Source organism: Nicotiana tomentosiformis, chromosome 5, assembly GCF_000390325.3.
Source record: "Nicotiana tomentosiformis chromosome 5, ASM39032v3, whole genome shotgun sequence".
NCBI lineage: Eukaryota > Viridiplantae > Streptophyta > Magnoliopsida > Solanales > Solanaceae > Nicotiana > Nicotiana tomentosiformis.
The window spans coordinates 4,689,001-4,703,513 of NC_090816.1; the positions used below are offsets into that span (position 1 = coordinate 4,689,001).

Sequence of the window (14,513 nt, forward strand, 5' to 3'; positions counted from 1 at the left end):
GGCTGCACACAGTATTGTGCGGTCCGCACTTTGATCTTTTGTTGTTGTTGTTGTTGTTGTTGTTGTTGTGTTTTGGTCCTTGTCCAATTTTACTCCTTCTTGAGTTGATTTTCATCTTTTTGGCTAGTTTCCCAATATTCCTGCAAGAAAGTACATTTCATTAGTTCTCGAGAATATCTTTAAGCATTTTTGAGCTAAAACGTAAGTTAAAGAATACCAATAAGGGGTCAAAATCCCAACTTATCATTGGTCTATAATGAGGCGAACCAACCGATGAACATGACCAAAATTCATTGCAAGTTGGATCTTTTCATGAATGGAGGTGCTATAATTTGCATATTGTATAGACGTATGAATAAATAGCATACAAATGCTAGAAAATGGCGGAGTGATTGCGAAATGTGTTATATATTAAAAGGTTGTGGCCACAACTAATGCCAATCATTCCAGTTGTTGTTATAATATACTATTGATACATTAAGTGTAGTCAATAATCTCATATGCAATAAAAAATCGAGACGTATTACTCTACGACATAAGGAATTTCGCATTGAACTGTCATGACAATAAAATGAGTTTTGGGATATTTGAAATATATCCATGACTATGCATTGCACTATAATAAGTATCATGCGGTTATTAAGAGGTATAGTGATACAAATTGGATCACCGGATCAACCTAAACTAAATCCACAAGTGGATATATTTTTACATCAGTAGAGGAACAGTGTCTTGGAAATCGTCCAAATAAATGAGCATTGCCGCTCTACAATGGAGGTTGAGTTTATAGCCTTAGACAAGGTCGGTGAAGAAGTTGAATGGCTCCGGAATCTTTTGAAGAAATTCCATCGTAGTCCAAAATATTGGTACTTATATGCATACATTGCGATGGTCAAGCGGCAATAGGAAGGGCTGTGAGCGTTATGTATAACCGAAAATCTTGTCATATACGTCGAAGACATATAATCGTTGGACAACTACTCTCTAAGGGATTATCATAATTGACTACGTGAAGTCAAGCGATAATGTGTTGGATCCACTTACAAAAGGCCTAATTAGAGAGGTAGTTGAGAGATCATCAAAGGGAATGAGACTATGGCCGATGACAAGTCATTATGGCGGTAACTCTACCTAGAATACTGGAGATCCCAAGATCTAGGTTCAAGGAGATCAAACAAAGTCATTAATACCGGTTCAACATTGTCAAATACAATTTCTTTTTGGTCCATTCTCATGATGAGACAATGTTCAGTACGAAGGATAAAACGTTAAGGATTTTTAATGGTTTCTAAGTTTGATACGGGGTATATCAAATAGTGTATCTATAAATTTAGGAATCATCTATGTAAGTGTGAAGTGTTAGCCGCTTCAAGGAGAGTTCTGTAAGGCCAATTCTCTATTCACTTATGAAACCAGGTGGTGTTCATGGCTGAAACGAACACAACAATGAGAGCCAAAGACAGTTAAGGGTTGATTGTGTGACTTATAGTTGTCTAGGTATACACCAAAGCTCGACGGTTCAAAGATATCAAATCTACCGATTGACCGAGTATATCTGACATATGTTCACTACGGAAAGTTCAAAGGAAAACCTACTTATCCAGATGCGATTAATCATTACTTGCGAATCACACAAGTTTTATGCATATTTTTTATAAATATGGTCATTCCCTATTCATGTGGGGGATTGTTAGGTTTCGTGAATGGGAAATGGAAGAGGCACCTTTTGAATTGCACCTCTTCATCTCACCCTTTCATTGTCTATAAATTTAGAGACATAGCCTCACTTTTCAGACATAAAAAATCTGAAAACTTCTCCCCTCTTTTCTGTATTGTTGCATTATTTTTCAAATAAATAAAGTGTCAAGTGTGATTTGCTCCGTTTGTTGAGTTCGTTGAAATTCTGTAATATCGATTGCCAGTATTACAGAATAATTTTTCCGTTCTATCCTAGGAGGAAGCAATCCATAACCTTGGGTAATAGTGAGGGGATTAAATTTCTTAAGAACACACAAGCAACTTGTGGACTCATAATTATTTTACGATTTATTTACTGAACTAACGTTTCCTTTTCCTCTGATTTTCTGGTTTCGAACACAGTTATAATAACAATATTTATGATATTTAGGCTTTTATATCTTTGTTGAACTTCTTTTCCGCATTCTTGCATTCTCACATATTGTTATAAAGGGCAGCGCGGTGCACTAAGCTCCTATTATGTGCGAGGTTCGGGGAAGGGCCGGACCACAAGGGTCTATTGTACGCACCTTTACTCTGCATTTCTATTAAAGGTTGTTTGCAACAGCTCGAACCACATGACATCAATTTCACCGGTTACGCCAAGGTCACTTTCATTCTCGCATATTGTTATACGTTATCTATTTAATTTTATATGATGATATTTAATTGGATATAGAGTGGTCTAGAATTGGACAAGCCCCATTCTCTACAACTTACAAGATCACATTTGGTATACTTGTAAATAGTGCTATCTATTTCTATGTCACTGCCTAATTCAGTGGTTAATTTGCTGGTTTAATTTCAGGTGATATGATATAGAGCTAGCCAGGATGGAAATGGAAGAAAATAATGATGAACGATTAATTCCTAGTGATGAACTACTATTTGTTTACCTCCGTTGCAACTGATGTTTTATCTTCGTAACAAATTAAGTTTTAGTTGTCTTTCACGTGCGTTTCAAGAGGAAGTGATGTACTGTTTTATTTAAGACCGAGAGCAATAGGCGGATTCAGGATTTAAACCTTATGGGTTCAGCTTTTAAAGGTTTTAACGTTGAACCCATTATATTTTTAAAGTTATGAGTTTATATCTATTATTTATGCAATTTTAATAAATTTTTACATACAAATTTTTATTCTGTCGAAAGTTATGGATTCAATTGAATCCGCCGGTAGAACGCTACATCCGCCCCTGTAACGTAGCATCCTTTTGCATTACATATGTGCTCATAGCATTCTTTCGCATTTCGTATGTTCTCAAGCAGACCCGGACACTACGTTTATAAGAAAAAAGGTCACTCTTTCAAGTCTAGAGCTTCCATATATTGCTACCGCATTAGGATTTGGTGCGACGGGATACATTACAGCGCAAGTTTAAATTAGAACTCATGAGAAATACAGCACATACCAAAGGCAAATTGCAACAAAATGAAGAAACTTTTAATTTGAATGGAAACAAGAAATATATATAAAGGCAAAAAGGAGAAGCAAAAGAAATGAACCATAGAGGATGAATGAGCAAGAGAATACCTTATGTGAGGAAAACATTTAATGATAGAGCTCCACATAAAAATCAATTTTGCGCCAGTTAAGTTATAGTAAAAGTATGCAATGAATCCTCCTCCAAAACATCAGAGCCACGAGAAAAAATCCATTGACTCCTTTTTTTTTAATTGTATTTTGTGTGTAATGATAAAGGGGAAAAAATATTTAGACCTTTGGATCAATTTGTTCAAATCTACACCGTTCAAATAAAACTCCGGATGCTCCTTTTTCACCTCTCCACACGCTCCTTTTGCATGTAACTTACCTAGTCAAAAGTGGTATGTATTACGCACACTTTGAAAAGGTTAAGTGTGTAAAGTAATTTTCGTTCGCAAAAAGTGTGTACTAGGGATTTGGTCCATAATTCCAGGGTAACTTATGTATTTTGTCCCTTTCTTATAGTCATGTTCGTTGACGGTTCAAATAACTTTACACTATTAAAATAAAAAATAATATTGGAAGTCATTTAATTTTCTCTAATAACTGAAATTCTAACATCAACTAAAATTTTGCTTACTCAATGTTTTGTTGGAAATATTATATAGAAAATCCTAATATTTAGATTTATTATTTACACGAATAGATAAATCTGGCAATAACAAATCCATAGGAACAAGTAAGAATGTGGATATTGTTTATTGCGGGTTGAATTATTTTTTGTCATAGAATTCTAACCAATTAAGTCTATATAATTATTTATCTTAGTAATGAAATAGAGAAAGACTAAGTAAAAAATTATAACTAAAGTCGGTAATATTGGTCAGACTCCTTTAATTTTCTTATTCTTAATTATAGATTTATAACCATTCATGGAATTAAAATCAATCAATTATATATGCAATTTAACTATCGTACTTAATGAAAAAAAGTAAGGAAATATTTTTCGTAAAACTTATATTTGATTCTTTAAGTATACAATAGTATGTCCATTACCTTTTAATCAAACTACCTTCTATAATTGTATACCCATTACCTTTTAATCAAACTACCTTCTATAAAATTTATTACCAAAACATAAATACGCATTCTAATAAATATTATAATTAGATATAAATTATCCCAATATCCATAACTATTATACTTTTTTTAACTCATCGTCAAACTTTAAAAATGTTTTTTAAACGATACTTAACAATTGCACGTCAAGTATACATAGTTTAACAATATTTATATAATTTAAAAAAAAAATTATACTTATTGATATGGGGTACACACGCAAAACGCGTACTCTAAATCTAGTCTATCTTAAAATTTTAAGTATGCCTTTTTAGCATATCCTACTCGATGAACCTCAATGTATCCTAATAAAAATATATTTGACCAAATTAATTTGAATTCATGTCACATAAGATCCTTTAAAAGAAAAACCTTCCATTATCAAGAATTTCTTCATTTCTAGGACGTGAATCTAAAGCCTTTTAGGATGAATATATCTCATACCTACCCCAATCCTTGATAGTGTTGGTCTTCTACCAATTGCATCATATGCGCAAATTATTAAAAGTAAAATTAAAGGAAAAATGGAGAAAAGATGAGTATGAAGAACAATTTAACTCAAATTATCCTTAGGCAGAGGTCTCAAGCAGTGTTTTAAAAGGCGGGGATATGAAGTGTGGCGTTTTACTTGATATGGGATGAAAGATAAGTCTCGATATATAGGACATAAGCCCCGCAAATCTTTAAATTTTTTAATTTATAAATTAATAATATAATATAATTACATAAAAAACAAAAATACATAAAAAGTTTATGAAAAATAAAAAGTATTAATGAAACACGTAATAAATAAAATATCTACCATATTTTTATAAGTATAAACAATACAATAGTGGTAAAGTTACTATGAAATATAAAACAAATATGGCGTCTTAACTTTCAAAAAATTAAAAGTCATAACTTCTTAAAAACACTATCAAACGATATATTTTACCTCCTTAAAAGTAAATAATTAATAAGGTTCATCGGTACTAATATAATTCATGAATTTATAAATTTACTTTTAAATAAGAAAATAATAAAAGTTTAATAATTTTGAGAAATATAAAATTAAGATAAGAATATCTAGCAAGTAAAGATATAAAGTTTGGCTATCTATATTAGATTCAAATAATAGTCACCATCATAATATTCTCAATCAGCAAATATGCAATACTATAGCTTGTAAATTGAATTACTTTCAATTTTCATATTATTTTAGATCAATGGAATATTAAACATTCAGTTGTTAAAGAAATTTGAGGGACAACAATGCTAATTAGGTAATTCGACATATAATTTGCATAGAAATTATCGACGAATCCTAAGCGTCGAGCGTTAAACATATTTATGACACACAATCGAACGCTTGGAGAAGTAAGCTCTCATATGTTAGCCTTAAGGTATTTCGATTGTACAACGCCCCGAGACGAGCCTTGAGGCAAGTTTCGAAAAAGCCTTTTAAACATTGGTCTCAAGTTCAAACATCGAGTAAATCCAAACTAATCCAAAAAGAAAACTCAAAGGGAAAGAAAAGAAAAATAAGCAAAACGAAAAGCAAATTCTCTTCCTCAAATTTCAACGCCTTCTCTACGTGTCTTCATCACACGTGCTCTCTCATTCAATATCCTTTGCTCCTCACATTTTTGCTTCTTAATTCACCCACGAAGATTCCGATTCAGATTCCGGTCAATTCTCGCCGGTAAATCCCTCAGACACCGGCGAATTTCATCTTCCCTCGATCGCAATGAATCCCGAGTAGTAAGTTCCATTTATCCTCTTCCTTATCCTTATTCTTTGAATATCGCATCATTGTTAAAGCATTGAGTAAATTTCATGTTGTTTATTTATCTTTTAACATTCAGTGTCGAACTGTAGATTTTGTGCTTGAATTCAGATAGGATCCTTATGTATTTTATATTAGCGAAATTATTTGTGAACCCTAAGTCATTAAATCACACGTAGCAGCTAACGTTTAGGATTATCTCTTGCTTTTCCATTCAATTTTACATCTGTTAATATCCGTGTTTGTGCACTATCATAAAATGCCTAACTAAATCCCCTCATAATTTTGGTGCACAAAATATGGTGGTTGAACATTATAATATAAAAAATTAGAGGATCTATGAGATAGTCCATGTAACTTTCATAGGTATATGACTACAACTACTACTACGCCTTAATCCAAATCTTGTTGGGGTCGGCTCTATCGGATAGGTGGATCCAAGATTTGAAATTTATGGGTTCCTATTGCTACGTCGAGTTAATATACAGTAATGACTGGGTTCACAATCAAATATTATAGATATCTAGTGGATTGTTTAATACATACAAGGTCTTGGGCAAAGTTATTGGATTTACGTGAACTCATATAGTGCATTATAGATCCGCCCCTGACTAGTCACTATATGAATCCTGAATATCATAAATGCTCAATTTGGGTCCATAATGTTTCAATACGCCGCTCTTAAGGATTATCTAACACTAGGGTTCTGTAATATACTCTGGTAGTTATATCTCTAATATACTAAGCCTCTAGGAGTCTCTTCTAGTGAACACTTGTCCTCTAGTTGGTATCATTTATACATATTTTCAACTTCCATTGTTTTCCATTTTTTGCTAGACTTGCCTGGATTCCGAGATATTCAAGATTTTCTTTTTAAATAACTCCTGCATTTAGGTACCTCAATTCCATCTAATTTCACCTAAACTTCTTTGCTATCTCGTTGGCTAAACTTGCAGTGCATGTACTCTATCTTACTCCCACTTATCCTAAATGAGTTACTATCTAAAGTGCTTCTCCATAGCTCAAGCTTTTGAGACTTATTTAGGCAGAGTCGTAGACCTTGATTCTTATCTTGAAATTGGCTGAAAATGTTTCCATGATATTTTCTCAGATAATGATAATTCCCAAGTTTTTTTGCTTTTTCTTTGGGGAAAGGGGGTAGAGTGGATTAGGTGGAAGCTTTTGATCCTAGTTCTTGATCCTATTTCAGCAAAGGCTCGGGCTAGAAAACTTGGATCGTATGTCACCTAACATAGCCTTAAACCATATCAGGTACACTCCAGGGAAGAATAGGCTTGAACTAGATTCTGATTAGCCCTGACCCTAATTTAATATATGCTAGAGTTAATGGGTGATTTATCGGGTATTTTTTATACAAGTAATTATGCGTGATAAACATTATAGCAAAGATAGGAATGGGTATCGAGGATTCCTATACCCAACTGCAACTAGTGTGAGATTGAGGCGTAGTTGGTTTACATTACTTTACCGTATCAAATGGATAAAATCCTTAAAATGTTCTCTTTCTAGAATAGCAGTTATCTTAGTAGTCACATATAACCATACTACATGCTATAACAGTGTAAAATATCTTTTATAAGGAGTAACTAGGATTAAAATGAAAAGTTAATCACAATAAGTATCATACTATACAATAGAGAGCCATACTTTAAACATCTAGCAAGCTAATAAATAATATGATGATTGTATTGCTGTTCTTTCCATGCAGTGACTACCTCTTTAAGCTTTTGCTCATTGGTGATTCTGGCGTTGGGAAATCATGTCTTCTTCTGAGGTTTGCCGTAAGTTTTTTGATCATGAAATTAGGTGTACTACTCTAGTATCTTTTTTTCTTTCTTTGTAAAACATAAATGCTGATTTCTTCTGATAAGAAAACAAATGGAGGACTGAAATCATAGGGAGCATGTTGGCCATATGCACCACCTTTCCATTTTGTGTTCTTTCTTATTTCCTTCTCGTTAGCTTTAATCAGGTATCTATGAGCACATTTTTCAAAGGCCAAAGAGCTTTAATCAGGTATCTATGAACACATTTTTCAAAGGCCAAAGAGCCTATAAAAGTGCCAAAACCTGTTGGAGCTTCTAGCACAAAGCTCATTAGAACGTGGGTTTTCAAGAAGAAAGGCACAAAGGGAAAATTAAATAAATAAATAAAGAAATAATGCTGTAATGCAAGAAAAAATAATTATGATTAGGCACAACAATTATATGGACAAAGTAATTGGAAAAACTACAAGTGAAATATATGAAGTCAAATTTATGCGAATTAAGTACAAGAACCATTTTAAATTTCTGAGCCTGATGTAAATACTTTTGGTTTTAACTCTCTAAATCAGGTGAAGGAATAGTTTTATTATACATAGAAAGTTAATTTCTCGTTTTAATTGTAATTTCTTTTGTCTAATTTGATATATCACTTTCCGTACTATGTTTATCCTTTATCGTTGCCCTCTTCATGATAGAGCTCATGGATGATGAGGCTTCATTACATGCTTTAGCACCTTGGAGTCACATAAGCAAGGAGATGCGCCAACTTGCGCTATACTTAGCTTCAATGCTTGACCGCACCTTAGCGAAACCTTTTTAGCTTCAATGCTTGACCGCACCTTAGCAAAATCTTTTTAGCTTCAATGCTTGACCGCACCTTAGCAAAATCTTTTTAGCTTCAAGGCTTGACCGCACCTTAGCGAAACCTTTTACAACACCGATGAGCTATTGACTAACACTATTGCTTTAGCACTTCCCTATTCTTTTGCTTTGGCAAGTTTCTTGTTGATCTACTTTATCCAAAAAAAAATATTGCTTTAGCACTTCCCTATTCTTTTGCTTTGGCAAGTTTCTTGTTGATCTACTTTATCCAAAAAAAAGGTTTTTTATTGATTTGCTTTTTTACTAGGAGAGATTATCAATAACTGTAAACCTTTTGGGGTGGTTCTGTAATTGTGCTGCTATTAGTACATCTTTGAATGACCAATACTTTCAAACCTGGCAGGATTTTTTCCGCGTTGCATCTCCTTGAAAATCCTTTTTACTTCATCTAATTTTCATACAGTTTTATAACTACAAATCTCCTTAGAACTCTTGTAGAGTTGTTATAGTCTGTAGGTGTTAACCTTGACCCATCTTGCAGGTTTTATGATCATTCCTGTTTACTTTGGTAAACTACTTCTAGCATCAACTTTGTCCCTTCTTCCTAAGGCACTAATTTGATACGCTCTGCTAGTTTCATGTTCGTACTGTAAACCCTCTGAATAATTGATGATGCATCTTGTTTCTTATGGAACTTCATTCTTAAGAGATTTTTAAGAGTGAAATTTTATTGGATGTTACCGCATTATAGTTTATTGTGGTTAAAGTTGTCTTTATTCAAAAAACAGGTGTCTTCTGCAAATGCCGCTAACTGTTTGTCTTTTATTATCATCAGGACGACACATATCTGGAAAGTTACATAAGCACCATTGGAGTTGATTTTGTAAGTAAATACCCTTGTAGTTGATGAGCTACTTCATTTATATATAGTTGGAGTCTTCCGTGATCTTATTCTGCCATCCCATTCTTAAATACGTCTAATTGCTCATTTTACCAAATCTTTTCGTGTAGAAAATCCGGACAGTAGAGCAAGATGGGAAGACTATAAAACTTCAGATTGTAAGATTTCACTTGCATTTCTGTTTAAATTCTTTTATGTTGCTAATTTTCTTCGAACCAAAATTTTAACTGGATCCCTGGTGTTTTTCTTTTTTGGCACCATATAGTGGGATACAGCTGGACAAGAACGGTTCAGGACCATCACTAGCAGCTACTATCGTGGAGCCCATGGCATAATAGTAGGTGCTTTTCCATAAAGTTTATCATCAATTGTTTTCTGTATCTTTTGATGTTTCTCAATGGCCTCTTGGGTAGGTTGTGTATGATGTGACAGATCAAGAGAGCTTCAATAATGTAAAACAGTGGCTGAGTGAAATTGATCGTTATGCTAGTGACAATGTTAACAAAATTCTTGTCGGGAACAAGTCTGACCTTACTGCAAATAGAGTTGTCTCATATGAAACAGCTAAGGTAAATCCATTTTCCACCATATATTTAATTCTTTGCTCCAAAATTCAAACTATACTGATGGACCTCTTCGTTCTTAGGCATTTGCTGATGAAATTGGTATTCCATTCTTGGAGACCAGTGCTAAAGATGCTACGAATGTAGAACAGGCTTTCATGGCTATGACTTCTGCTATCAAAAATAGGTAAACACGTACTCATTTCAGATGGCAGTTAAATTTTAATAACCTATTGTATCTTTCCTAAGTTGCTCAAGCCTGATCTGTGGTGCTATTTAGGCGCTTTGCGTTTTCTATCATCTAATGCTTTCACATAAATTGTGAAGGAGGGAGTAACAAATATATACGAGTAAAACTAGTAATTGTTTTTTAGGACTAGTTATTAAACTAAAAGCTGGAACAATTAGGTACAAATTGCCGATAGTAACTAAAATATTGGAGGCGTTAATTGTAGCTGGACTCACAAACTTGTTGAACTACTTGAGAAATTAAGAGTTGAAAGATTGAAAATTCAGAGTTTAAGCTAATATTAAGAGAGTTAAAGAAAGTTGCGAGCTTCTTTTTGTTGTGTGTTTGTGGTGGGGGTGGGGGGTGGGGGATTAAGTTTTTGGAGCTAAAGCGTAATTTTTAGAAGTTAAAATAAAAAGGGGAGAGGGTGTGGATTCATTTTTTGGCCAATTGGCTAAAAAACTAACCTTTTCAAATGCTACACTCAACTGTCGGAGATCTGTTAGAACTTTCTTTTTGGTGCAATTGACAGCCCAAACTTCATGAATGAAAAATTGGGTGTAATGCCTAATAAAAACTTGTGCGTTAAGGCTGTTGTACCAACCTCATAAGCAATAGAATGAATAAAACGATGTTTTCAGCGAGAGTTAGAATTTCATTCTAGCTGAGCTTGCTCTTGGCTTGGCCCCCTTGGTTCACCAGGCTGTTGGCTTACCAAACACTCACCACTGATCCTACCGCCCCTCTGGCCAGATACAAAAAAAAAGGGTTTGGGGCAGTTGCGGGCCTTTTCTACATGGTTGGGCTAGTTAGTTTGGGCCAACCAAGTGCAGTTGGTTGGTTATAGGTAGAGTTCAGCTTCATTTTCATGCTATTGAAGGGCAGTGGCGAAGATAGGAATTTCTCCAAGGGTGTTCAAATTTAAAGAAGTGAAAAAACTTTCCGACAAAGGGTGTTCAATGTGTTATATACCTCTAAAACATAATATTTTACCTATGTACATAGTGTAATTTTTCGACGAAGGGTGGTCTTCCAAATGATCTTTTATGACCATGTGGCTTCGCCACTGTTGAAGGGGTCTTCCAAATGATCTTTTTTGCATTTAAGAGATAAAGTAGTGTCGCGCTGGTCCTCGTTTTGCTTGCCTCTATTTTTTCTTTCTCTAATGTTCTCCTAAATGCAGGATGGCAAGCCAACCAGCCAATAATTCCGCTAAGCCTCCAACCGTGAATATCCGTGGACAGCCGGTGACACAGAGTGGTGGCTGTTGCTCATCTTAGAGTACAAAAAATTGTTTGCTACTGTAATATTTGCTTTGCTGTCTCGTCCTTGTCATGTCTATTGTGGTCTGATTAAACATTGGTAAAGTTTTCTTTTGTTGCAATATATTTTTTTACTACCTTTATGTTTGTGGAATAGTTTGTAATTGTGAACATGTCAATATTAGCATTATTTGCCGAAGTTCCTGTGTTATATTTCCATTTCAGGAGACTGCGCTACTAGTATTGGGCTCTTCACTTTTAGCCCGTGACAGAAACTATTTACATTTGATAGCCGAAAAAGTATATAGAATTTGTATATAATATACAGAATGTATATATATACAAAACATATACTCTTTTTTCGGCTATTATTTTGAGAGCGGCTATAGAATGTCATTTTCCCTTTAGTATTGGCCCCTCACCACCTCCTTTATCAGTTTCTGAGTGTGATGTTCAGTTTTTTGGTTATTGAAACTAATTCCTACTCTTCTTGAAAAAGAAAAGATAGCAGTCTATTATTTTAGCTATTGACGAAAGTACTAATATGTGATTTAACAACCATTTCTACCTTTAAGCAATGAATTAATATAAAACAAGAGCTTATCAGATTTCTTTTTATAACCGAAGAGTTTGTTTTTCAGCTTTAAGACTTGGCGAATAATGGTTCTTTCACTTAAATAGATTACCTAGTGTGAACTGTGAAGCCAAGTTTTGAACTCAAAATGTGCACCTATCATAGTAGTAACTAGTACAATGAGTCGGTTGTGTGAATTCAATAATAGACGCATGTTGGCATTCCAACCTTCCTTCTCCTTTTTCAGCTAATGCAGGTATTTGGTTTGTATGTAATAAAATTTATTATTTCGCTATGAAGGAAAGGAGTGAAAAGCTGTGTGAAGTAAAAGAGAAAAGGCTCTCCGATTCGGAAATAGTGTACATTGTGAAGCCATACATTCTAAGTTGTAAAACTTTTGTTATTGAACCAAACCTCGGAGGACATAATATTTTAACATAACAATGCAAAATAAATAAAGAAATATATGGAGAACTTATATCATGTTATTATGTTTTTGAAGTGTGATAGATATGTGTGAAACTTATGCGTTAGAACCAAATATAGTTCAATGCACCACAATTTTTAGAAAGGCTAGAAAAAGACTAGACGATATGAAATGAAGATTCATGCATATCTATAATCAACTTCCCTCTATGTAGCACAGTTACCAAATCCAATCATAGTACGTTTCATTGTGTTTAGTGGTCAGGTCATTTCTTGTAGTACGCACGCCATTTTCTAACCGATTTAGAATTCGAACTCTATGAGTTCAACTTTTAATATTTTTAGTATTGATCCCGTTATATATTTTTAAAAATATGAATTTGTATCTGCTATTTGTTTTAAATTTAGTGAATTTTTCACATATATTTGTTTCGCGTCAAAAGTACTGAATTCATATGAACCTGAATCGCAACACTGCATCCGCTCCTGATTTTCTACTTCATAGTTCCAAAATGTGTTACACGTTTATTGCATGAATTCTTGGTTCTTTTTTTGTTTGGGATGGAAGAAAAGAAAAAGGAAATACAAAGGACACAATGGTATGATTGACATAAAGTAGAATCATAAAAAAGCCAAAAGACATTCACCTGAATTCAGTTGCACAGACCCACAGTTCTATGTTATTGGCATTCCGATGCTTTTCTATCAGTTATACAAAAAATATTTTCAGGGTCCTTCCCTGCATTTTCCGACCATTTCTAAGTTTTTTTAATCAGTTCCAATACAAACTTTTTATAGCAAGAAAAATGTGTTCGTTTGTACATGGAGGTGTAGTCCGGATTTTACCATCAAAACTTTTTTCTATCTTCACCTACCAATTATGTTTAATTATCCACAAGTTTTGACGGAAACAACCTCTTTATTCCCTCGGGATAGGGGTAAGATCTACATACACACTACCCTTCTCAGACCTTATTTGTGGGATTTTACTTTGTCATTGTTGTTGTTGTTGTTGTTGTTGTATCCACAAGTTTTGACGGAAACAACCTCTCTATTCCATCGGGATAGGGGTAAGATCTGCATACACACTACCCTCCTCATACCTCACTTGTGGAATTTTACTGGGTTATTATTGTTGTTGTTGTTGTATCCACAAATTTTGTCGGATCGTCAAAACTTGCTAAATTAATTGGTTACCCCATGCAATTGAATGGAGATATTCATATTGAGCTTATTTTTAAAATTGCCTGGATTCTAAGTGAATTATCTTATTTAATATTGTGTTGTTTTCTTGCCTAAGAAAAAGAAATGGATCTTTACACAATAGCCAGCCGGATTGTTCGTTTATTTTTTCTAGACGAGATACATAGATTATATTTTAATTAAACATGTTTATATACATTATTCATGGATTATGCATATATTATAAGATAATTATCGGCTATTAAGTGGTTGAGTGGACAGTTATTTATAATGGATCATAAAATCGGTCTTTGCTCAAAACATGTTACAGTCCGACCAAATAAATTTGGAGTGAGAGGGGGAGAGATCAATTTTTCAAAAATAGCGCGCCAAAGGTGGCAATATATTCTGAAAAAAATAAAAAAATAAAAGTTAAATATATTTTGTAAATGGTATATCACATTATCACTATAAGTTGAGTCATATCCTTATTGACCCTTTTCTTGGCTTATTATACCTAGCAAAATCACGAAGATTAGGTCATTCAATGAAGTTAATTATGGAGGAAGTTAAATTTGACATCTCAAAGGTTTTATGATTTGATAGTTGTCTCTTTACTTTATCTTAATTGGGATATTGGTAAAAACAATAGAGCATTTAATGATAATTGTAGAGAATTTTTAAGGGCCCATTTGGTATAAGAATTATTTTTACTTTTTTCC

General features: G+C 33.7%; 1 protein-coding gene across 1 annotated transcript; it reads left to right on the forward strand.

The window, feature by feature from the left end:
* Positions 1 to 5,748: 5,748 nt before the first annotated feature.
* On the forward strand, positions 5,749 to 11,808 carry LOC104102583 (ras-related protein RABD2a-like). The gene is made up of 8 exons (XM_009610327.3): positions 5,749 to 6,020; positions 7,775 to 7,847; positions 9,490 to 9,537; positions 9,666 to 9,713; positions 9,821 to 9,892; positions 9,969 to 10,124; positions 10,202 to 10,305; positions 11,531 to 11,808. The coding sequence occupies exons 1-8, from the start codon at positions 6,007 to 6,009 to the stop codon at positions 11,625 to 11,627; spliced, it is 612 nt and encodes a 203-aa protein (XP_009608622.1). The 5' UTR covers positions 5,749 to 6,006; the 3' UTR covers positions 11,628 to 11,808.
* Positions 11,809 to 14,513: the final 2,705 nt, after the last annotated feature.